The 27,012-nt window shown below is 34.5% G+C and overlaps 1 protein-coding gene across 3 annotated transcripts in view; it reads left to right on the forward strand.

Annotated features, from left to right (window-relative positions):
- GCFC2 (GC-rich sequence DNA-binding factor 2) overlaps positions 1-24,919 on the forward strand; it is a 41,519-nt gene extending 16,600 nt beyond the window's left edge. For 2 of the 3 annotated variants that reach the window (XM_069494398.1, XM_069494399.1), the window contains exons 6-17: positions 404-590; positions 2,131-2,254; positions 3,342-3,423; positions 4,218-4,330; positions 5,116-5,315; positions 6,297-6,435; positions 9,599-9,720; positions 16,165-16,241; positions 17,606-17,672; positions 19,906-20,052; positions 23,041-23,165; positions 24,004-24,919. In XM_069494398.1, coding sequence (XP_069350499.1) covers positions 404-590; positions 2,131-2,254; positions 3,342-3,423; positions 4,218-4,330; positions 5,116-5,315; positions 6,297-6,435; positions 9,599-9,720; positions 16,165-16,241; positions 17,606-17,672; positions 19,906-20,052; positions 23,041-23,165; positions 24,004-24,121 — 1,501 coding nt within the window. In that variant the 3' untranslated portion in view covers positions 24,122-24,919. Of the gene's footprint in view, positions 1-403; positions 591-2,130; positions 2,255-3,341; positions 3,424-4,217; positions 4,331-5,115; positions 5,316-6,296; positions 6,436-9,598; positions 9,721-16,164; positions 16,242-17,605; positions 17,673-19,905; positions 20,053-23,040; positions 23,166-24,003 lie in introns of those variants that run through there. The other variant, XM_069494400.1, reaches the window with a different exon arrangement.
- The last annotated feature ends 2,093 nt before the right edge of the window (positions 24,920-27,012 follow it).

Here is a 27,012-nt window from a genome sequence, read left to right on the forward strand (position 1 = left end):
CATGCTCCAATGATTTTAATATCAGCTCATTCAGACACCTATATTCCAAAAATGACCACAAATTGATTTAACAGCAACTCCACATGGACTCCTGTATTTCAAATATAAGAGCATTGATTGCTCTTGCAACTCACCTAGTTTATAAATTCTGCTCAATCCTGAGCTAAAACTACGCTCATTAACTTCTACTCTAAAACTAGCTCCAGCTCCTAAAAACCTTTCCTCCTTTTCCCCTTTGAGACTTCTTTTATTGTGATATTCTCCTTTGCTTAGCAAGTCTAATAAACGCAGGTTTATGTGATTATTAGTTTCCTTGGTGGTCTTTGAAAACATTTGCATTAGATTGCTACTTTAGGGGGAAAAAAGTTTGAAAAATAAAGCAATTTTTATTTTATTTATTTAGATTAACATTACTACAGGACACACACCGCTCACATCTGAGGGAATATGAAAAATGCATGCAAGATGTCAAGAGCTCGCAGAGTACGATCCAGCACCTAGAAAGTTCATCAAATCATACTCTAAATTATAAATTCTATAAAAGCATGAAAATTTATGTGGAAAATGTAATTGACTGCCTTAATGAAAAGGTACATGTAAATATTTATATCATTTTCTTTTTTGGAGAACTGCCCCTTACCATACAGTTACAAAAAGTCTACATCTTAAAATTAAATACTTTTCTCTAGTATTTTTCCTACATGTTTTTAACAAATTATGATATTAAACATTCCCTTAATATTGGACATTTAGATTTTTGTAGTTATTTTGCTACTATAAGTATCACTGTGTAAAATTTTATATTTAAATTTTTGTTAAACTTTCATCCATTGAAGAAAAATTCCTAGAAAATAAAATAAGTCAAAGAAAATGAAGTAAGTCTAAATATTTTTAAAGCTCATGTGAAACATATTGCCAAATTGTCCTCTAGAACAATTGTGCCAGTTTTATTAGTTTACTAGACAAAATGAGTTTTGTGTTTATATTTTGTATTTTGATCTCAAGTGAACCCTTTATTAGCTATGTGTAGTTTTCCTTCTTGTATTTGTCTCCTTTGCCCTGTCACCTTTTTGATTCTTAGTGGGGATTTTTTTCGTTTTTACTTTTTTTTAGTTTTCTCAATGTGGATGAATAACTTTTTATGGCTTAAAATTTTTAGTGCTTTATTCTACTTGATGTAAACTTACCAGTTTGTTTTGGTTTTTTATTTTGTTTGTGATGGTTAACATTCAAATGTTTTGAAATTTTTGTGTTATCAGATTTATTAATCTTTCACTTTCATTTTCTGTTTTTGTTTTATGCATACTGAGTTCTTACGTTGGGGTCTTCAATTGTCCTTTTTTAGAAAATATATTAACCGTTTAAAAATAAATTATACTCTACTTTCCATATTATTTTTTACTTAAAATGTTTCTAAACATTTGGATGCTGACCCCTCTTGTTTTAAACTGGCTACGTTCTAATATCACTGGATAGTTACGTTCTGGAGTATTTATTACAATGTAATATTTTTCTTCATTAATCCTTAAAGAATTACACTGTTAAAATCTTGTCAGCCTATGCATTGATGTATCCATAGCAACAGTTGCCAGACCATCATTGGAATGGAAGGAATTGTTGCCAAAAAAAATTAGAGTTCTAATTTTAACTAGTCTCTCATGTCTGTATCACAACTTTCTCACCTGTCTCTGGTTAGATTTCTTGCATTCTCCATTTTTTCAGATTTCACCAGATTCTACAAGTGCCCACCTATTGTCCACCCCCTTGACCTGTTAAAACAGCTGCACCTTTCATTTCCTCCTGTTCTTTTATCTCAAACAAAGAAGAATCCTTCTTATCTATCATTCTTATCCATGTTCCTGACTCCATCCCATTTGCTTTCATTATCTGAGATATTTATTGCTGTTCCAGGACAGTAAGTTGATTTTCTGTTTTTTGATAATAGTTTTGGCAACTAGGCCTGTTGCTCACAATGTTTATAATTGAGATGTGGTAGTATTGGAAATGTTTCTTTTTATGAGAATTGAGCATATATTAATACATATGCTTATATAGCTTCTAAATATTTTTCATATTTTTTATATTTCGTTATCAATGATCTGCAAAATGTCACTTATATATGTATTTCAGATTATCAGCATCCAAGAAATAGAATCATCCATGCATGCACTCCTTTTAAAACAAGCTATGACCTTTATGAAACGCAGGCAAGATGAACTAAAACACGAATCAACGTATTTACAACAGTTATCATGTTAGTGTTTTTCATATTCAATATGATGTATTCATTAAGCTAAATTATCTGAAGAATAAAAATATTTTTGTTCCTGTATAAAAAATGATTTTTGTGTATTTTCCCACTAACCTTTACCTACCCACTTCCAAAAACCTAAAACATTTAAAAGTAGAGTTTTAAAATGTCTTAAATTAAGTGTAAGACCAAAACATAAACATTATAACTTATAATAATTTAGTATTTGAGACAAAATATTTAGAAAAGGATTTGAATGTTTTGAGATAAGTTCACATAAATCTATAGACTCTGTTAGAGATCTGACTTTACAGTTTTCACAGCCCTTCCCCTTCCCCAGGTTGGTTCTGGTGAGTTTCAGTATAGATTTATCTGTAAGATCTCTATTATGAGATTTGGATGCTTCCTTTTATTTTCACACTGGTTTTGTATTTTCAGAGATGTCTTCCTTTGATTAAAGTGCTCTCAGGAGGTAGTAAAAGAGATGAGACCATAACCAAGTCGCTAATAAAAGCAAAGGCAAAGTGACTTTCAAACACATGACATTTTGTGGATCAGTACATATTAAAATAAATACAAATAAAATACAGCAGTCCCCTCTAATCTACAGTTTTGCCTTCCCTGGTTTCAGTCACCCGAGGTCAACTGTGGTCCAAAAAATAGGTAATAGGTAGTAAGATATTTTGAAAGGGAGACTACATTCATATAACTTATATTACAGTGTATTATAATTGTTTTATTACTGTTGTTAATCTATTACTATGCCTAATTTATAGGTTAAATTTTATCATAGGAATATATATATAAGAAAAAACATAGTATAGATAGGACTTGGTACTATCCATGGTTTCAGGCATCCCCTGGTGATCTTGGGACGTATCCCCTATGGATACTGTATTGGTAATACTAATATTTCTAGCATTTGGCTATGGAGAAAACTGGTGAAAATATGCAGTTTAAGCATATTATGTGTGTGTGTTTATATATACATATATTAGTATGTATATACATCCATGTTATTTATTTTCAAAGTGTTTCACTTTTTTCTTTTGAGAATTTATAGTACAAAATCAATTTTATTTATTAACAGGCAAAGAGGAGACATCAACAAATGGAAGCTTGGCTGTAGATGAAAAAACTCAATGGATTTTAGAAGAGATTGAATCTCGAAGGTAGCTATATAAAGTGAAGACTTAAAGCATCATTGAGCAAGTACTTTTTACTACTTAAATATAATTAACCATATGATATAATTAACCACACCTGACATACAGTATTAACTTGTAAAAATAATGTATAATAAAACCAAAATTTAGTTAAGCAGTTTTTGACTGCTTTAAAGACACACTGGTATATTTGCATCAGTTGGAAGGAATGGGTAAAATGACATTTTTACCAGGTTAGGAATTGCTCGTAGCTAGAAGGCAGTCCTAATTATATTGTTACCCCCTCTTCAGAGTCTGATCAGTCCGTGGGAATGTCCTAAGTAGAAATGTCTTGGCTGGGCACCGTGGCTCATGCCTATAATCCTAGCACTCTGGGAGGCCGAGGCGGGAGGACTGCATGAGGTCAGGAGTTGGAGACCAGCCTGAGCAAGAGTGAGACCCCGTCTCTACTAAAAATAGAAAAAATTAGCTGGGCATTGTGGCATGCGCCTATAGTCCCAGCTACTCAGGAGGCTGAGGCAGGAGGATTGCTTGAGCCCAGGAGTTTGAGATGGCACTCTAGCCCAGGTGACAGAGCAAGACTCTGTCTCAAAAAAAAAATATGAGAAAAAAAGAGGGAGAACCACCAACTCAAACTAAGTTTTGAAGCTACAAAACTGTCAAAAATACTAAGTGTGCTAATATATATTTCTGGCCATTTTAAGCAAATGATAAAATTACTTCTCTTTGTTTAAAAAGCATTTATTTTCATCAAGAGCTATTTGCTTTTCATTTATTTTTTGGTTTGTTGCAACATATAGAACACAAAGAAGACAAGCAAGGGTGCTTTCTGGGATTTGCAACCATCAGGAGGGGACATCTAGTGATGATGAATTATCTTCAGCAGAGATGACTGACTTCCAAAAAAGCCAAGGTCAGTTACCAACTTTCCAATATGTCTTGGTTTGAAGTATTGAAATGGTGGGAATCCTTCCTATTATTGCCCTTAAATACATAAGCTATATGAAACAATTTGGAAAATTCAGGAAGAATGGAAAATTTTTTCTCCTTTAAGACTCCTTTCCTACCTCTGGAAAAATGGAATAAATTGGAGGAGGAGTATCATTGAGTATTCTTACATCTTTATGGTTTTTTCACTCAGCTTTTCTCCTATTACAAATGAATATTTTAGTTTCATTTCTTTACCACATACTTCCTATATTATCATTTTTAATTTGAAACAACTGAATTTAGCAAAACCATTTTTAACATTATAAGGTAAAATGTGTATAGCTGAAAGATTCTAGCCTTTGGAGTTAAGTAGACTTGGGTTCAAAGACAGGCTTTATTGGCTTTATTCTATGTGATCTTAGACAAATTCCTTGACCTAATATCGATATTGTTCTTTTGTTTGTCTGTACAAAAGCAGGCTTTACCTGTATTGTAGGGAACATAGTTATGATGAAGAAATGAGATTAGTGTATTTATAATAGATTGGCAAACAGCAGAGGCTCGGTAAATCACAGATTTTGTTACTGTTGATGTTATTATGCTTGTGGCTAAAGTGATAATTTTTTAATAAAAATGAATTTATATCTTAATACCAAAGGAAAGTTTTTGGCTCAATTGATTACAGTCATGTGTGACTATTTATAGGAAGCAAGCTTAAAGTTCACAAACTTAAAATGTGTAATATAAAGAATCTCATTTTATTTACAGATGCCATTGTACAGAATCAGAAGAAAGTTTTTGAAGATGTGCATCATGATTTTTGTAACATCCAGAATATTTTGTTGAAATTTCAGCAATGGCGAGAAAAGTTTCCTGATTCCTATTATGAAGCTTTCATTAGTTTATGCATACCAAAGCTTTTAAATCCCCTAGTACGACTGCAGTTGATTCATTGGAATCCTCTTAAGGTATTTATGCTTAACATGCAAGAAATTATCACATTAGTTACTTCAGTTTCTTTGCTATCAGGTTAACTGTTAAATACCTAGAGTTGGAGCTAAAGTTTAGAGCTTTGGAACAGTAGTCTGGGGAAGTGTGTACTTTATGCTACATTCTTCTTTTCTTGGCTCTCACTTGATTTTTAAGGCTGAGCAGCACTAAACATCAGTAAAGCAAACATTTTTTCAGCTGCTTCTATATATAAGTTTGAAATCCCCCCGCAAAATTACAAGGGAAAATGGGTTTGAAGAAATTAGACATGCAAGCCTTGTTCCAAGAGTTCTAAAGTTGGAGAGGACATATTGGGAAGAGTTAGTCAGTCTTGCATTGAGGAGGGGAAATTTAAGTGAGGCTTTAAAGGATATATAGGATTAACAGGAGGAGACAGAAAGGGAAAGGTGCTTGGTAAGGTATAAAAGAAGAAATATTAGTTCAGGAGCTAGAGATTACACTGATTTCAGATCCAAAATTCAAAGATATGAACTCAACAACCGCCTACTGTGTGCCAGGACCTTTAGCTAAACTACATACAAATTACATGTTTATGTTTATGAGAATTGAAAGGGCCAGAAGTAAACTTTGCTTGAAGTGAATAAATTTTTATAAAATTCCATGGCTATTTCAAGTGCCTAACAAGTGTTTATTTTGCTCCTAACAGAGTACTTGCCATGTGGTAGGTTCTCAAGGTTCTGGCATACAGTAGGCAGTTGGTGTTTACTGCACGAATGAATGCATGAAGTGCAGCTTCTTGGTATTATATATTGCTTAGACAACATGTCATAGTCTTGTCACCTTGCCTAGCCTTAGTGCTCTAGTGCAATATACAGTCTTAAAATATGAAATTGTTCTCCTTGGATCCTTGGAAAAGGGTCTGGTGATTACTGAAAAAGTTAACTATTTTAAAGTATGCTTAAGAATTTATTTATAACTTTTATCATTTCATTTGTAAGTTGGATTCCATAGATTTAAAACAGATGCCATGGTTCACATCTGTAGAAGAATTTATGGAAGATTCAAAGAAGGAAGATAGTTCAGATAAAAAAATCTTGTCCGCTGTCATCAACAAAACAGTTATTCCCCGACTTACAGGTACTGCTTCATAATCTTGATAAAATTAAATTATTTTTTGACAGAGTATAAGGTCATTAATTTTTGTTACGTTCACATGTATTTTTTTCAGCTTTTGAAACAGGGAATGTCATATGCAGTAAAACTCAATAAGTGCCAAATTTAAGCTGGTTAAAAAAAATGCTTATTTTTTGGGGGGCAGGTAAATAAATACACACCTAACAGGTAACAGTGCACGCTATCTTGGTGATGGACACACTTAGAACTTTGACTCAAACTGCACAAAAGCAAATCATGTAACCAAAATGTATGTACCTTCCTAATATTCTGAAATTTAAAAATAAAAGGAATTTTAAAAAATGCTTGTTTGTGCAAGTACTACCAAACTGCTCATGCTCTGAGCCTTTACTATTTGTGACATTACTGCTGCATCTGTGACACTTCAGTTGTTTGCTGGCAGCACAGTTCCACGTATACTACACATCTCTTTCTTTCCCTTAACATCTCTCATTGTTTCTTTTCTTTATTTCTTCTCCTTTTCTTTAAAAGACACTACTGCATTTCCCTCATACCTGCCACTAGCAACTGTAAGCACTTAATGTTAATGCTCGTGCTTCATACTTAATCCGGTCTCTCTGAAATTGTACTTAATAAGGATCTATTTCACAATGTCACTGAGAAAGAATTTGACAGCATAGACTACAGAACTCTATTTCTTTTTTCTTTTTTTTTTTTTTTTTTGAGACAGAGTTTTGCTCTGTTGCCCGGGCTAGAGTGCCATAGCGTCAGCCTAGCTCACAGCAACCTCAAACTCCTGGGCTCAAGCGATCCTCCTGCCTCAGCCTCCCAAGTAGCTGGAACAACAGGCATGCGCCACCATGCCCAGCTAATGTTTTTCTATATATATTTTTAGCTGTCCAGATAATTTCTTTGTATTTTTAGTAGAGACGAGGTCTCGCTCTTGCTCAGGCTGGTCTCGAACTCCTGACCTCGAGCAATCCTCCTACCTCGGCCTCCCAGAGTGCTAGGATTACAGGCATGAGCCACTGCACCCGGCCCAGAACTCTATTTTAAATGACAAAGCAGTCAGCTTTATATTGCTTCTCAGCCAATTCGATTAAACTTTAGAAACGTACAGTGCATTTGTGGGGTATAAAGTTACTACTTTAACTGGCTCTACTAGCGATAGAATACATGTGCCTTATTTAAGCACTCTTCAGAAAATTCCCAGTACTGGCTGGGTGCAGTGGCTCACGCCTGTAATTCCAGCACTTTGGGAAGCCAAGGAAGGAGGATTACTTGAGGCCAGGAGTTCAAGACCAGCCTGGGCAAGACTCCATGTCTATAAAATTTTTTTTTAAAAATTAGCCAGGCAGGCCGGGCGCGGTGGCTCACGCCTGTAATCCTAGCACTCTGGGAGGCCGAGGCGGGTGGATTGCTCAAGGTCAGGAGTTCGAGACCAGCCTGAGCGAGACCCCGTCTCTACTAAAAATAGAAAGACATTATATGGACACCTAAAAATCTATATAGAAAAAATTAGCCGGGCATAGTGGCGCATGCCTGTAGTCCCAGCTACTCGGGAGGCTGAGGCAGTAGGATCGCTTGAGCCCAGGAGTTTGAGGTTGCTGTGAGCTAAGCTGACGCCACGGCACTCACTCTAGCCTGGGCAACAAAGTGAGACTCTGTCTCAACAAAAAAAAAAAAAAAAAAATTAGCCAGGCATAGTGGCACATGCCCATAGTCTGAGCTACTCAGGAGGCAGAGGTGGGAAGATCACTTGAGCCAAGGAGTTTGAGGCTGCAGTGAGCTATGATCCTGCCACGCCACTGCACTCCAGCCTAGGTGACAAAGCAAGACCCTGTCTCTCAAAAAAAAAAAAAAAAAAATCCAAATACATATGATTAAACAGTTCCACAGATAAGTTGCTTTATGAGAAATTAATACTGACTGGGTTCCTATAGTGGTTGAATTCTGCAACTATTTCAAAGGTGTCACCAACACTTTTGCTAATGGATTGGTTGTGGGGTGAGAGAGAAAGAGAAGGATCAAGAATGATTCTATGGGGTTTGGCTTGAGCAGCTACAAGGACACAGTTGCCATTTTCTGAAAGGAAAATGACTAAGGAATAAGCTTAGAGTTGGGAGGTATATCAGGAGCTCAGTCTCTGGGACATGTTGAGTTTCAGATGCCTGTAATTAAATGGAAATGTCAAGTAGATTGTTGAATAAATGAGTCTTAAAGGCAGAGGTCCAGTTAGGGGTATAAATTTGGAATTTATCAGCATGTTGATGGCACTTAAAGCCATAAAACTGACTTTAAATACTAAGTGAGTGAATGTGAATAGGAAAGAGAAGGTAAGTGACCTGAATCCTGCGGTGATGCAGCATTTAGGAATAAAAAGGTAACACACAGCCAGCAAAGAACACCAGAGAGGTAGGCAGGAAACCAGGAGTGTGGTATCCTGCAAGCCAAGTAAAGAAAGTGTTTCTAGAAAGAAAGAATGATCGGCCAGGCGAGGTGGCTCACGCCTGTAATCCTAGCACTCTGGGAGGCCAAGGCAGGAATTCAAGATCAACCTGAGCAAGAGCGAGACCCCATCTCTACCAAAAATAGAAAAATTAGCTGGGCGTGGTGGTGCGCACCTGTAGTCCCAACTACTCAGGAAGCTGAGGCACGAGGATCACGTGAGCCTCCAAGTTTAAGGTTGCAGTGAGCTGTGGTGACGCCACTGCGCTCTACCTGGGGTGACAGAGTGAAACTCTGTTTCAAAAAAAAAGTCATCTAGAAGTGTAAAATCCATCAACTGAGAGTGAGAGCAAGGACGGAGGGAGACGGTATGAAATACTCATCGAGGCAAGAGGGAAAGTGAAAGGACCAGGGAGAGAGAATATGATTGCTGGGCAGCATCAAGGGCTCGAGTTTTATGGTAATCAGTATGATTTTTTTCTAGCCACATTTTAGCTGCATGGTTGCAAAATTTAGCCAGGGTTGTGGTTTAGCCAGATGAGTTCAGCAAAGTCCAAGAAGGACAAGGAATTTGCCGATGTATGAAAATAATTAATGATTGGTCATGGATTTTAAACTGAGGAGGGAAGCAGTCTTTGCTAAAGCCCTCAGTTACTTGTATGTGAGAAGCAAAACAATCTAATAAATATATTGTGTACCACTGAAATATTTGTTTCAGACTTTGTAGAATTCATTTGGGATCCCTTGTCAACCTCACAGACAACAAGTTTAATAACGCACTGCAGAGTAATTCTTGAAGAACATTCCACTTATGAAAATGAAGTTAGTAAAAGCAAACAGGTAATGATTTCTAGAATTATGAATTTCTTGATTTATTTGTAAATCAATTTAATTTTGTTACAGATCTTTGTTTATAGAAGATGCAGAAATAATTGTCAAGAAACTATTTAGAGAAATATATATTTACTTCTGATTTATAGAAACTAGGATTGGCCATTTTTCCTCTTTAAAATAATAAGATGAAAGAATGCTGTAACAGGAATTATATAATCATTATTAATTAAAGTATACAGATACATGTAATAAGACCCAGATTATTACTCTGATTAGCTTATTTTTTCTCTCTAATGATCTGATTTCTGTTCTCATGGCCTAGACAACCATCTTTCAGGATTGTTAATATACATTAGCCCTGCAGAGATGAACAGGCATAAATGCATTAGTGCAAATTCGTTTCTTCCAGAAAAAAACAAAACAAAACTCATTACCTTTGTTCTTTTGGCAAAAATCTAGTGGCATTGTGGCCTTGTTATAATAATGGTTTCAAAATTAGGCTAACATTCATTATATTAACTAGCTATTTGTAATCTCTTAAGGTTAAAAGTAGTGATCTCTTTAAAGATTTAAAGTTTGGTGAGATCTTCATTTTACAGTGATCAAGAATTGAGTTTATGAAACATATGACCGTATCGAGGTACTTTTTACAGAGGCCTTGCTGAGTGCCTGCTGAATCTCACTTTCATTGTGGTATTCTGTTTTTTATTTTTCTGTTGAAGAGATTGTTGTATTCTCATGCAGTAATATGAGTAAACTGATTTTATGTTGAGCTTTAGGAAATTAAAGGAGGGATCAGACTGAAGAGCACCCAGAGTAGAATGACTGCAGTGGTTGAAAAGCAAGGAGGCATGTCATATTTATATTACGAATGCCATTGAATTTTAGCCGTTGGAATTGTGATCACAACGGAGGAAAGCTATAAGTGAAAGGGAGAAGAGGAATACCAACATGATTCTGCCTTCAAGAAGTGTGTATTTTTAGAGGAAGTAAGATGTACATAAACTATAATTTAAAACAGGAAGCGAGAAGTGGAAGAAGGAGAAGCAGGGAAGATAGGAAACACCTAATTCCTGCTATGTACTCTGTTAGGTCTTGAACCTTTGTCATCTCACTTCATCCCAGCAGCCCTATAAAATATGGGTGATAGCCTCATTTTACAGATGAAGAAAATGAATCTCGAAAACTTGTTCACAGTAAACCATGAATTAGAGCTAGGTTTTGAACCTTGGTTAGTCTGCCTCTAAAGCCCAAGTTTGTCTTACTGACCACATTGGCTCCCCATGAGCTGCACAGATAAAGTGCTGTAAAGCTTTGGGGGAGAGAAGCTGCTTTCAGCAGAGGAGAATAGGAAATAATTTATGTTAGAGGTGGAACTTGAGCTGGGACCTGAAGGATAGTATTTGAACATGTGGCAACTAATAGAGAAAAGATATTCCCTGCTTACCTACAAAGGATAAAAACACAAGGAAAATATATGAAAACCATTGCAGGAATTAGATTTGACTTAAAAGATGTGCACGGAGATGGTGTTTGTATTCAAAGAAGGAATAGATGTATTCTGTGTTATTACAGAGCGTAGAACCAGGATTAGTAGGTAAAAGCTGCAAGGAAGCAGATATATAATCCTGTATTTGTTTTCTATATAGGACCATGTAATTATAACCTAAATATAAATAGTACTTTACCAGTTATTAAATACATTATCATTGTCTCGCTTGATCCTCATAACCCTGTGAAATGTGTTGATTTTAATTGCATTTTACTGATGAAGAAGCCAGGGCCCAGAAGGGCTAAGTCACTTGCAAAAGACCACTGGAGTACTAAGTGGCAGACCTGGCACTTTGTAATCACTAAAGCCTTTCACCATTGTTACAGATTCACTTGTGAAGTTTTTATACTAGAAATTTTTTATTCTGAAATCCCTCCACTATGAATGTAGAAAATGGGTTCTTTCCATTAGCAGGAGGCTGGATTACATCAGGGTTTTTCAATCTCAGCACTGTTGACATTTGGACTGAATCAGGGTGGGGAACCTACAGCCTTGGGGCCACATATGGCCTTCTGGATCCTTGAGTGCGGCCTTTTGACTGAATCCAAACTTCACAGAACAAATCCAGTTATTACAAGGAGTTCTGTAAAGTCTACACTCAGTCAAGGAGTCTCACTTGGGGATGTGGAGGGCCACACTGTGGCCTTGAGGCTGCAGTTTCCTCACCCCTGTCGGGCCTCTGTCTGCTTGGATGCTGGTGACACTCCCCAGTTTTGACAACCTAAAATGTCTCCACACGTAAGATATTCCCTGGAGATGGCAAAATGACTCCTGGTGGGGAATCAATGGACTACATAATGTGGTTTGTCAGTGAGGCCCTTGTATTTTTTCCAGTGACAGAAGAGAATGAGAACAGTTTTGAAGAATGGAGTCAGACAGCAGAGTTCTTATTTTCAAAGTAAAGAGCAAATGCATTCTGTAAGCTAATGCCTGGTGAGAATAGTTTTCATTTTGGTTAAGGTTCTAAAGTAAATTATTACAGAAGTGGATTATGAACACTTAAAAAAAAAAAGCAGTGATTACTATGATCAGTCATTGATAGGATTCCTAAATACAAATGATACTTAACATTGTTTTTCAAAGCAAATTCTCCCATTTTATCTAGCTTACTTTCACTGATAAATAAGGTTACCTACTTATAGATATGGTACAGTAGAAAGTGCATTTAATGTGTTATGATTATTCTTGTAGATTAAATGGAGAAGTATAAGCTTGCAGTGGTATAGTTAGATACATAGAAACTAGTGGAATGTACCTAAAGATTTCTGACCAGCAGGGCTATGGCTGCCTGTGGGGAGTCTGTAAGTATTAGGTATCTTCTCAGCTTTGCCCTGTTTAGTATTTTTATTGAACTGGATAAAGATGTAAAATATATGCTAATAAAATTTTTCAATGACAAAAGCTAAAGAATTCTACCATAGACCTATGAATAGTAGAATTAGAATCCAAAAGCATCTCAAAAGATTGGAGAAAATGGACTGATACCCAAAAGATGTAAAAGGAATAAATGCACCTACCCTTGTCCTTAAAAATTTAAAGCATAAATAAAAGATAGGAGAGACACAGGTTTGAAGCAGCATGGGTTAGGGAGAGATAATAATCAACAATAAACCCAGTATGAGTCAACAGTGTCATTTGAGTAACTGAAAAATTAATGGGAGTTCATCCTACTAGGTGTGTTCTGTTTTGAGTAAAAATGGTATGTATGTGCTCTACCCCACAAATTAGACTTTCCTGGGAATATTGTGTTAATTCTGGGTGTAAGCATATTAAGTAAAGAGTGCCTTAACATGGTATGGAAAAGAGAAGATATAGAAGAGTATGATATCAATCTCAAAATCTGAAGAATTGTCATATGAAAGGGGGATCAGATTTATTCTGTATGATCCCAAGAAGTAAACTAAGACCAAGGAGTGGAAGGTGTAGGAGAGAGAAGTTTGTTAACTCTCACTGTTAACTGAAACCTGATAGTCAAAAGCTGTCCGAAGTTGTGGGCAGCCTCAAGAGATAGTGATTCCCTATCACTAAATGTTTTTGGGCATAGGTGATTGGCTAGTTAGTAGAGATATGAAAATGAATCTAACCATCAGTTGGGTGTTCAGATAGATTGGTGATTTTCAAACTTTTTTTTAATCAGCAGAACCTATTTCAAATAAATCTTACACAACCCAGCACACAAACATACACACGAAAGCAAAATTGCTTCTGCTATAGCAAGCACCTGCCCTCATTCTTCCCTGACCACCCCACATCTTCCCCAGCCCCCCTGAAATTACCTCCATGGATATACAGAGCAGCATCAAAAACCACCAGCTAGTGTATATAAGTGCCTCTTCAAAGCTGTTTTAAAGCATATATAAATACAGAGAACTGTGTGTGCGTGAGAGTCTGAACATGCGGTTCAGAATGCTTGTCGTAACTACTGTTGAGAGAACCTTTTTTTCACCAAATATATGATGTTATTTTAATACTTAGAAAAGCTGATGAACTCATAGTTTTAAAATATGTGACTTTATGTTTTGTTTTAATCTATGTATTTGGAAATAATTTCAAACTTACGGAACAGTTTCGTGAATAAGAGTAGTATGCCCATATGCCCTTTATCCAGATTCACTTGTCATTAATATTTTGCCCATTTGCTTTCCCATTTTATATCTATACACAAATGATACTTTTCTCTTGAACACATTGAGAATAAGGTGCATATTTGCCAAGAATATGGATGTTCTGTTGCATAACCATAGTGCAGTTAGCAATTTCAGTAAATTTATCAACACTTGATCTACCTTCCACAGTCCATGTTTGTCAGTTGACTCAGTAAGGTCCATTATAGCATTATTTTAGAGAACTGTTTTCAGAAACAAAATTTGAACAATATGGAAATATTTGTCAAAGTTGGCATTCAAAATTATTAAAATTAAATGAAATCAAAGCATAGCTTTCTTTTCTAGAACAGACACATAACTCAGTAATTTCTAGGTGCTGTGGTGTGTACCTATAATCCCAGCTACTCAGGAGGCTGAGGTGGAGGATTGCTTAAGCCTGAGCAACATAGATCCTGTACCAAAAATAAAAAACATTTACATAAACCTCAGATACTATTTGTTAGAGATATTGTCTAGAAAATGATCTTTTTTTTCTTTTAACAGAATTCATAATGTTTAAGAAATGAAGTAAAACAGAGGTTTTATTTGTTTTTAATGTTAATTAAATATTGATATATGGCCGCTTGAGGAATACATTATAGATAATTAAGTGGAAAGAGAAACAGGACTTCAGTATACTTTTCATGAGAAAATATGTTTGGTTGAATTCTGTATTTATGCATAATTTAGTATAAAGTATGTAACAGCTTAATTTGTGCTACATATATTGTCATTGACTTAAAAAATAACTTTTAGTCTAGTGTATAGTATGCCATTTTCATCTTTCAAATATGGATTCTTTTTTAAGAATGTCATTATAGAAATACTGCTGATACATGAAAAAATATTTTAAACTCCCATTATCTTTTCATCCTAATAGAAGGACTGATACCATTATAGGTTATTTTCATCCAGTTTTTTTTTCAAAGTTATAACCCTAATAGACAAGTAAGTTTGTATCCTATGTCTGTTTAACATTATCTTATTGCATATTTACATTTATATATTACTATAGTCTTCATAAACTTTAGCTAATTAATATTTCCATACAGTGGATGGATATAAGATAATGCCCTTAAAATTCCCTATGATTGAATGGTTTGGTTGTTTCTAATTTTTGATATACAAACAAAATGAATTCGCCAAAGTGAATTTGCTGTGTCATAGGACACAGACAAACCAACAAAGGGCCCATAGCTAGAGTATATCAAAGGCTTCTACAAATCAATAAAAAGACAGAATCTAATTTAAAAAAAATAGAAACATAGACAAGCAGCTTAATTAGGTACTTTGCAGAAAGGGCTTGCCAAATGGCAAATAAGAATATGAGAAGATGCCCAACATCACATCACACAATAGGGAAATAAAAATTGAAACAACACAATGAGATATGACTGCATACCCACCAGATTTGCAAACATTAAAAAACAAAAAAATTATCAAGTTTTGATAAGCATGTGGAGAAACAGGACTTCTTTCAACAGCTTGTTATGTTCTTACTCTAGAAAACAGTTTGGTATTTTGTGTAATATATAATTGGACATATGGACATGAGGTATATTCCAGCAATTCCATTCCTATGTATAGACCCATTAGAAATGTATGCCCATGCATACTAAAAGACGTATACAGGCCAGGCATGGTGGCTCACGCCTGTTATCCTAACACTCTGGGAAGCCGAGGCGGGAAGATCACTCGAGGTCAGGAGTGTGAGACCAGCCTGAACAAGAGTGAGACCCTGTCTCTACTAAAAATAGAAAGAAATGATCTGGACAGCTAAAAATATATATAGAAAAAAATTAGCCGGGCATGGTGGCACATGCCTGTAGTCCCAGCTACTCAGGAGGCTGAGGCAGAAGGATTGCTTAAGCCCAGGAGTTTGAGGTTGCTGTGAGCTAGGCTGACGCCACGGCACTCTAGCCTAGGCAACAGAGCGAGACTTTGTCTCAAAAAAAAAAAAAAAAAGACATATACAAGAACTTCTATAGCAGCATTATTTGTACTAGCCCCCAAACTGGAAACCATCTAAGTGTCCCATCAGTAGTATTTATGTAACAAAATACTATACAGCAATGAAAATGATCCAAGTATAGCCATATACAACATGGATGAATAAGGTACAAGAAAATCTAATTGACAGTTATTTTAACAGCTGATTCTGTTTGCAAAAATTTGTGAAAATTATATTTTTGGTAAATATATTTCTACCTATGACGAACTATAACTGATGCTTTTGAAATTTTTAAATAATAGGATTTATTTAAATCGATTGTTTCAAGAATGAAGAAGGCAATAGAAGATGATGTTTTTATTCCTCTTTATCCAAAGAGGTAAGAGCTGTTAATTTCTAGATTGTTTGAAATAGCTAAACATAGAATACAGATTTAAGAATGTAATGCAAAAGAAGCTATAGTAAGTATTTTCAAAACATGCATACACATTCTGTGAATGCAAGATGCAAATTAAGATTTCAACAAATATTTCTTTGCCATCTAAATATATCCCATACATTATGCTTGGCACTTGGACATAGTATTTTTTTTTAATGTATCTTAGGAACATGAGAGGTGACATATAGTGGTAAAAAGCACAGATTCTAGAGCCCACATCCACCATGAGTAGATACTTGACCATGGGCCTTTCAATACATCAGTTTCCTCATCTAGAAAATGGGGATAAAATTAGTGCCTACCTCACGAGACATTAGGGAGATGGAGAGTCCTCAGAACAGAGCAGTGCGTAGCAGAGAGGAAGCACAGCATGAGGTCTGGAACATCACTGAGGGACCAGAAACTGCAACTGGAATTCTGTATTCACTTTATGAAACAAGTAGTATTTGATGCATGGTCATACATTTACTTAGAAGACATCAGTTAATAGTAATGATTCATGAGCTATAGCAATCCAGTGAGTACTCACAGGGTGAAAGAGCTTTGAGTGGGGGAAAAAGGAACCTCAGAGCTTTCTGATTTATTTTGAGTCATGAGGAGATATAAAAATTCTGCCCTAGTAAAGTTTGTTTTGTAATGTTTTAGATAAGTAATACATTCAAATGGTTAAAAGTATGGATATGGTTTATTCATTCATCTATTTATATTTAAAATGAAAAGTTTTTCTTGCTCCCACCCCTGACCTCCCTCCACTCAGTGTTTGCCATTCCGCTGTATACACATACATGCTTGTAATAATAATCACCGTTGGTAATTTTTGCTTATCTTTCCATAATTTCTTCATGCAAATAGAAGTAAATACTTAGGTATGCTGTAATCGTATTTTCCCCTGCTTTCTACTGCAGAGGAAGTATAGTGTAAATAGTTGTAACCAGCTTTTAGATCTTTTCATGTCATCAGCCATATCAATAGTTACCTCATTCTTTTTTAAGCTGCACATTATGCCATCACATAGATAGATGTGCTATGACTGATGGGCATGTAAGCAGCAAAATATTACCAACAATGATGTTGTAAATAATCTCATAGACATTTCGTTCTGTACCCATGTAAAGTATATCTACAAGAGGCATTCTCAGAAATGGAATTGTTGGATCAGAGCACGCATACATTTGTAATCATCAGAGCACCTCTGTTTATATTCCATTAAGGCTTAGTTTGGTTGGCTAAAAAAAAATGTTTTAAAAAAACCTGTTCTGAGAGAATAACATCTCTTTGCATTTCCTTCTTTTGTTTCAAATTAGTGCTATAGAAAACAAAACATCACCACATTCAAAGTTTCAAGAAAGACAGTTCTGGTCAGGTCTAAAGGTAAGCAAAAACTACAAAAATAAAATCTAGGTTTTTGTTTTTTTTAACCCAGTTTACTATAGAACAAACAACAGCAAACTTCTGTAAGGACCAAATAGTAAATATTTTAGGCTTTGCAAGTCATATAGTTTCTGTTGAACTACTCAAGTCTGCCACTGTAGCACAAAAGCAGTCATAGAAAATAGGTAAACAAATGAACATGGCTATGTTTTCAATTAAACTTTACTTATGGAGACACTGAAATTTGAATGTCATGCAGTTTTCATGTTACAAAATATTTTTTTAACAGTTTTTAAATGTCATTTAAAAATGTCAAAACCATTCTTAGCTCATGGACCCTACAAAAACAGGCAGAAGGCTGGATTTAAACCATAGGCCATAGTTGGCTAACCCCTGGTCTAAAAGATAAAGTTATTGCTAAGTCAGTGAATGTAGGGATAGTAAGGAGAAGATGGGTTCAAATGATGTTTAAGTTGAGCATTGAAAGGACTCCTTGATAACTAATTACATGTGAGGCATGTAGGGCCATAGCCACGTTTCAGAGTTTGACAACATGGTGTGACTTATGACATTCTTTAAGGGCATTGTAGGGGATACAGGAAGAAGAAAAGGTTTGAAAGGGAAGATAAGATCTGTTTTGGAACTAGCGAGTTGAAGATATCTGTGAGAGATATAGAGACATAGAGGACTAAGAAGTAGTTGGATGTTCGAGTCTGAATTTCTGAAGACAGATCTGAGCTGGAAATGTGGGAGTCAGCTACATGTAGGCAGTGTTTGGAGCCATGGTCATGAATGACAAGCTCTGAGAAGATTGGATGAAGCATGAGAAGAAGGCTAAGGGAATACTGACAGAAGAGGCAGGGCAGAGAAAGTAGAGGCAGAGTAGTTCAAAGAAACTTTAGAATGAATTGTGAGCGTTAGAATGGTCACAAGAGAGTGGCCTCAAGGAAGCAAAATGAAAGATTTTCAAGAATGAAGAGGAGTGTTAAATGCCACCAAAGAGAATGAGGAGAAAGACTGAAAATGTTTATTGGATTTGTCAGTTAGAAGGACATAAATAACCCCAGCAAGAATAGTTTCAATAGGGTGAATTAATGTTTATGATGTGGTTGAGTCAGGAAAAGGCTTTCTAGGAAGTCTGAGCAACATCAACAATGACATAAGGTGTGAAAAAGCATTACATGTTGATAAAACTGCATGTAGGATAGCACTCAGAGTAATACAGTACTGGAAAGAAAGTAGGAAATACCATAAAATTAACAGAAAGATCTAAATGTAGTAGAGGGAAAGACAACTGATATTTATCTTTTTAGAATTTATTGTGAGTACTTTACTCAAGTTATCTTCAAACTCACAGGTTTGAAGATAATTTTATACATCAGAGCAATGAAGCTCTCAGCATTGACTGACTGCTCGAGGTCACACATAGGTAACAGCGGCACTGACTTTGAGCAGTCCTTTATGAATCCTGGGGTCTGGTGGTCTTATACTCAACAGCCCCAGGCTCTGAGAGAGAATGGGTTGAGGAAGAAGATTATTATTCTGGAAATGCTCCAGTGAAGTTATTTGAGACAGATTTGGAGGTGAAATGAACATAAGATGGAGTCAAAGTCACAGAGACAGAAAGTAGAATGGTGGTACCATTGTGGGAGGGGAGAATGGGAATTAGTGTTTAAGTGGGGCCCGGGTGGGGGGGGCGGAGTTTTAGTTTTACAAGATGAAAAGCGTCCTGGAGATTGTTGCACAACAATGGGAATGCAATTAACATCGTTACTGTACACTTTAAAATGATTAAGATGGTAAATTTTATGTTATACACATTTTACGACAATTGAAAAAAACACAACAAAATCAAAAACGTTCATATTTTCTCCAAAACAATTCAAACCCTTTGCACTTCAAAAAATACCTGCAAGACTATTTACAAAACATATCTGATAAAGAACTTGTATCCAAATAGCTCTTACGTTTAAATAAGATGAATCCAATTAAAAATGGGCAAAAGATTTGAATAGATATAGCTTCAAATATATGTATATTAAAAAAATAAGATGAGCAAATACATGGAGGTTGGAAAGAATCAGGTATTTATTCAGAGATGTTCTATACTAAAATTGACAGTTCCAACAGGGCTAATTGTAGTGAGAGTTTAAGAGTTTGACCAACTCTTTATGTTTCTTAGAGACTGTTAAAAGTTTCTCTTTCAAGAAAAGGTGCATATTTGATATTTTAGCTCTTCAGCAACATTCTTCTTTGGAACGGACTCCTCCCAGATGACACCTTGCGAGAGTTAGGACTAGTGAAGCTGCTAAATCGTTATCTTATCATAGCTCTTCAAAATGCCATACCTGGGCCAGATGCTGTTAAAAAGTGTAAACAGGTAAGTTGTGTCAGAACTAATTCTTATCATTTTAAAAAATTAGCTATTAAAATCTGTTTTGTAGCAAAAATAATTAAAATTGTGGTATTCACATAAAAGTAGACATATCAATTTAACAAATTAGAAACCCAGAGCAGCTCCTCTGTATTTAAGTAATAGTATACTGGTTTGAAATATCACCAGTAGGGAAAGGAAAAATTACTTAATAAATGATGCTCGAACAACTGTCTGTTTACAAAAAGAATGTTAGATCCTCACTTCTTACTATATATCAATATAAATCTCAAATGAAATAAAAAACTAAATGTAAAAAGAAATCTATAAGGTATACTAAAATGATAAATGACTGTATGTGACAGTGAGGGAGTCCTTTCTAAACTTAAAGGCAAAAGAAGATTTGTAAAAAAGTAAAAGATTAGACAAAAATGTAAAACTTCAGTAGATCAAAAAAAAAAGAAGCCAAAAAGGTTAATTGTTCATTATTAAAACTGGGGGATGTGTTCATTGGGTTCACTATACTATTCTTGCTATTATTGTTTAGTACCCACATTAAATAAAAAAGCTTTTTACAAATCAATAAACAATTCAGATATTCTGATTAAAAATGGCCCAAATACATGAGAATGGTCAAGTCACCAAAAAAGGTTGAGTAAGCCAGACGTGGTGGCTCATGCCTCTAATCTTAGCACTTCGGGAGGCTGAGGTAGAAGGATCACTTGAGGCCAAGAGTTCTAGACCAGCCTTAGCAACATGACAAGACCTCTTCTCTGCCAAAAATAGAAAAATTAGCTGGGTGTGGCATGCCTGTAGTCCCAGCTACTCAAGGTTGAGGCAGGAAGATCACTTGAGCTCAGGAGTTTGAGGTTGCAAGTGAGCTATGATGATGCCATTGCACTCTAGCCTGGACAACACAGCAAGACCCTGTCTCAAAAAAAAATTTTTTTTTAAAAAGAATAAGTAAAAACTAACCTTTAAACATGTGGAAATAATTAACAATACTAATAATGAGAAATGCAAATTAATAATGAGAAATGCAAATTATTTTATAAGAAAGATATTTATTTTACCAGTAGTGTTGGCAAGCATTTTTTGGCTGGTGTTTTAGTTATAATTCCCAGTGTTGCATAAGCACAGAGAAACAACAGTCCCGTCATTCCCAGGGCACCATTCACCTGGAATGTTCGATGTGGTAGTTATGGAAAACAGTCTCCTGCACTGATGAAAGGAGGGATGCAGTAGCTCTTCTGGAGAATATTTTGGCATGATGGTTACAAAACTTTTAAAATTTATATGCTTTGACTTAGCCAAACTAAGTCTTCTAGAAATTTATCCTAAGTCAAAAATCAGAGATGCACATATAGATTTTAAGATAAAAGAATATTGTAGCATCATTTATAATAGAAGAGAGTTGGAAACCACCTAAATGTCCCAAAAAGCATTATGGTCTATTCATAAGATAAAACTTAATATTGTTGAAGAATTTTAAGAATATAGGAAAATATATATTTTATAATATAATTTTAAAAATAAACAACACATGAAAGTTTATATATCAGTTCTTAGCCAACCATGATTTTTCTGGCTGTAGTTTTTATATCATGCAGTTTTAAACATACATCAAAAATATAAGTCATCGTCCATTTTATGTTGTTAAACTGTCCCCTTTGATCATAATTGTCTACTATGAAGTAGAGACGAGGAAATATATTTACACAGTATTCTGTCCACAACATGTGGTTAGAAAACCAGGCCAACAAAATATGACTTTAAGTCCTGAGATCATTATGGAACAGCCACACAGTTAAATGAGAATTTTATTTGAGGCTTATAATACCAAACAAGAGGAAAGCAAGTGCAAATGATATTAAATTCCAAGTCATTAAGGCTGGTTTTAAAACTTTTAAAAAGAGAGAGAGTTTGTGCAACAAAACCTGTAGGACCTTCTGTCTTAGGCAATCAATGTTTCTGTTTTTTCTGAATAATTAAAAAAGGTGATTAAGGAATAAAATAAGTCTTTTCCTCAACCATGTTTTTAATGCTAACCAACCAGATTTATTTTCGAAAAAGTGCATTCCATAACTTTTATTTAGTATATTTTATAATACATATTTGGTACATTTTAATTTTTTCTCCAACTCTCTACTTTCTATAAATATTGATCCTGACCTTACCAGCTGTAATATAACCTATTTGATTGTCCAGAAATTTCTTTTAATAGTGATATCAGGTTTTCCTTCCTCCTTTTTCTCTCTTTTTTCTTTCCTTCTTTCTGCTATGAGGAATTTTTTGTTGTTTTTTTTTTAATTTTGTTAACATTTTTCTGTTTTTATCAAAACTTCCCCCCAAATCTTATATTATTCTTAGGATGATGATGATGATAAAATGTTATTTTTTCTCCCTAAAATTGAATGTACCTACATTGACTCACTTTGCTGCCATGGACATTTGAGACAATGTATTAAATTGGTAGAAGATCAAAACCATAATTAATCTATTTTTCATTCTGTGTATCTTAGTAAAATCACCCATTTGATTCCTTAACTCTAATTTGTTTATATAGCTCATATACCCATTTTCTTTATGAAAAAATAATGTATTTTATAGTTGTGTTGACTAAAACTGTCTTGTTTCTAGACGTTTCTAGGTTTTAGTTGTAAATTATATTTTGTGCAGATTTAATGGCTCAGGAATACAAGAATATAGAAAGAATGACAAGTATACTGAGGCATGTTCACAGTAGTCTATTTTACGTTCTATTTTACATTCACAGTAGTCTATTTATGTTCTATTTATGTTCTATTGAAGAATGGATTTTTTTAAATGTATATAACCTTTGAAAAAAGGAAATTTTAAAAAATTTTTATTTAACCATAAACTATAAAATGGGGAGACTAATACTCAACTTTCAGTATCACTATGAGATTATGTTAGTAATAGTCCTTAGATAACTGTCATATTTGTAAACCAGCCGTGTGTTTTGATTAATAGATAGCAGCATGTCTACCAGAAAAATGGTTCGAAAATTCTGCCATGAGGACATCTATTCCCCAGCTAGAAAACTTCATTCAGTTTTTATTGCAGTCTGCGCATAAATTATCTAGAAGTGAATTCAGGTAATGCATATTTTATTTTCACCCCCATAAGCATAGTTCAAGGATTCTGCATGCTCTCAGCAATTTTTACAAAGATTAGTATTTTTACTATACTTTAAAATCTTTGTTGAGCCTTTTGACAGAGTTAGTTGATATTTTTATGGTTACTTTTGGGATGGTCATGCATGTTCATATTTTAAAATGTAAATGTTTTCCAAAATAAGCACTTCTGAAAAACTAACATAAACACAGGGCAATTTAGAATTAAAACTGTAAATCTAAAATTTTATTAAGCATTTTTAAAATGTGTTTTAATTTTCTTGGCCATTTTTAAAGACTCAACACTTGTCAGATACAAGTCTGCAGCCTGGTTTTACCCAACGGTAGCTGGATCTCCATTTTGAATGTATCCTTCACAACACGAGATGTTTAGGGGCATAAATACAGTGGTGTTCTTGTAAACCACCTCTCCAAAAATAAAAATAAAAACAAAAAAGCCCAGATTTGTAGCATTTGCTAATGTTCATGGTGTAAATACTCCCACCATAATGTCCCATACAAGCTGGTAGCGGCGCAGCACTACTAAAATTTCTGATTATCGACTTACTCTATTCCTTTCTACTTTTTACAGTAGTTAGCATTGAAATTTTTCAGAATACATCCACTGGTAGCCTGTATTTGAACTTCATAATTAAGTGGAGAAGGCAGCATCTCTCTGTATTTTATGCTACTTTAGATACTGGCTAATAAGGTAAACTATTGTTTTAGATTAATGACGATGATTAGGTCCTGAATTACCACTGTGTCCTCATACACTGCATTTTACAGAGGGGAAATATTTTCTTGTTTTGTCTTTCAGGGATGAAGTTAAAGAAATAATTCTTATTCTGGTGAAAATAAAAGCGTTGAATCAAGCAGAATCTTTCATAGAAGAATATCACCTAGACCATCTTAAATCACTGATTAAAAACGTTTGAGGAAACTTTATAGAAGAGTGCTAAAATGAGATTTTAATACAATTACACTCAGTTCATTTGCTTGAATAAAAACCTGTTGCCTCTTCTTTATTCCCTTAATGGGAAAAACGCAGGACTCCACCCCTCCATTCCCTCCATGCTTTCCCTTCGGGTCTAATGAAAGGCTGCCTGATTCTGTGATGTTTGCAGGAATTAAATGCATAGGAACAGTAAGAGTTCAATCAACAGTAAGAGTTGATTCTTTTGACTTCTTTACCAATTTAAGAGGGGAGCTGGAGAAACCTTGCTTATAGCTGTTTTGGCTTAGCAGAGCGTGCTACTTACTAAGTCTTCTGTACTGAACTGTAAAAATGTCTTTTAGTTCTGTTTATTTTAACTACCTCTATTTAAAAATAAATGTGGAAATTTTAATTGAATGAATTATTTGTTAAGTATTAAACAAGGCATTTTTAAGAAGTTTGATAACTGTCAAATTGTCTTTTAGAAATCTGTGCCAATTCATTGTACCAACACAAGTGTAAGAGAGTGCCAATGAATAGCCACCACCAGCAAAAAGTATTATCATTTTTAAACTCATTGCAAATTTGATAGGTAAAAAGAATCTTATTTTAATTGCTTATTTTGTTTTGGCTGTTAGAGAGTGAACATGTGTTGGTTTTGGCCATATGTAATAACTTTTGATATATCCACCTTTTTCTTATGGGCTTATAAGACCTTTATATTTTAAAGATATTGATCTTTTGCCTGTGCTATGTGGCAAATAGTTTTCCTTATTTGCCACTTCTCTTTTAATTTTGTGTATGCTGTTTTTTTGTATACTAAGTCACTTGATAGCAAGTAACTTGATAGCAAGTTACTGCTCATGTTTTTTGACACTGGTGGTAACGGTTATTTTAAGTATTCAGAACATGTGATTCATTTTCTGATAAAATATGTATCTAATTAAGGAAGTCTGGGGAAGGGTGATTTAATCAAAAAGAAATTAAGAAAATCTTTCAAAGTGAGAGTTTACTAGTAATTTTTTTAAGCCTATTTGCTAAATAACTCAAAGGCAACTGAAATATGTTTTGCTAATTCTTGCCCAAAAGATAATTGGAAAACATTATTTATATTATAGGATTTGAATGTGTGGCCTACTTTTATATCACCCCTACTTTTGAACCTGAATATAATTTAACAGTTGGGTGTGTTATTTCTACTGCAGTGAAGACTTGTGATTTGCTGGTGTAAAGGATTTTTTAATATTAGCTACACAAATTATACAAGAATAGAATCTCATCTAAAAAATTCAAACCATTGTTGAAAAGCATTTAGCATTCTCACACTATTGTCCCCAGAGGTAACAGCTCTTTTGATTTTAATGTTATCCTTTTAGACCTTTTTACTATTTGCAAAAGTGTATGTGTATGTAAAGCTTTGTTTTTTACATAAATGGTAGATACTTTACTGCATATGAAGTTTGTAGATTTTTTTTTACTATTAAAATACATACAGAAATTATCCTCTGACTTTTGGATTTTTAATTAAAGTTATATTTTTAAGTTGGGCAGAGAGAATTTCCTTGCTTTTCATAGAATGGAAATAGTGGAATGGCTTTCAAAACTACAAATTGACAAACTGCTATAATTTTCTATTAAATTTCCCTATACCTGGAGTTTGAACCTCAAAGTTTTTATCATGCCCTGTAATTCAAAAAATTTTGTGAAGCTTGCATAATCCTCAATGCAAATTTTTTTTTCCCTATTACTATGAAATGAATAGAATGAAGGGGATGAACACAACTAGCAAGAACAAAACATTGAGTTGGCAAATAATCTCACATAATAATTCTTTCCCTGGATTTTTTTCAGCTTTTTGTTTACGTAAAGAATGTGAAATTTTCACAGAAATCAGACAGATGACTTTTAAAAAAATTTTTTTCATGATTGAAAAACCATCTCAAAACAATTGATTTTTGCATTTCTTAGGTCCTTGACAAAATAAGTAGATGACTCCTAAGAAATACCATGTGATATAAAATCTGAAAAATAGAAGAAACAGACCAGTATGCCTCATGAACATAGAAATAAAAGTCCTAAAAATATTAGCAAATTAAACCCAGCAATGTATTTAAAGATGAAGATAATACATCATGACCAAATAGGACTTATTCCAGGAAAACAAGGTTGGTTTAACATTTGAAAGTCAATCAGTGCAATCACTCATCAACAGAATAAAGGAAAAAACCAACATCTCAATCACTGCAGAAGCAGTCATCTCAATTATCACGGAAAAATTGTTTGACTAAATTCAGCATCCTCTCACAATATAAAAACTTCCCCGCCAACTAGGAATATAAATTCCTCAATCTGATACAGAGAATCTGTGAAAAAAATCTACACCTAATGTCATACATACTGGTGAAATACTAAAGCAAGGATGTCTGCTCTCACCATTTCTGTTCAACTTTGTTCCTGAGGACATAGCCTTACATAGTATCAGTCAAGAAAAAGAAGGTGTAAACATTGAAACACAAGGATTAAGATAGTCAATAGTCACAAATGATATGAGTGTTTACACAGAAAACCTTATGGAGTCTACAAAAAAAAAAGTGAATTTAGCAAAATCTTAACAAGAATCAAAGCTAGGGCATGCTAGTGATGATCTGATTAGAAACTTAAATTTTAAAAATAACATTTTCAGTAGCAAAAACATCAACTACCTTGTAACAATTCTAGAGAAAGATCTGTAGGTCTAGATCTGAAAGGGGAAAAAAACTATAATGAAGAATAAAAATTTAATAAATTAAAAAAAGATGTGGAAGACCTCTGCACTTGACCGTACCTCGAGGTCAAGGTTGTGGTATGCTATGATCACACCTACGAATAACTATTGCATTCCAGGGAGACCCT

This window comes from Eulemur rufifrons, chromosome 19, assembly GCF_041146395.1.
Source record: "Eulemur rufifrons isolate Redbay chromosome 19, OSU_ERuf_1, whole genome shotgun sequence".
Taxonomy (NCBI): domain Eukaryota; kingdom Metazoa; phylum Chordata; class Mammalia; order Primates; family Lemuridae; genus Eulemur; species Eulemur rufifrons.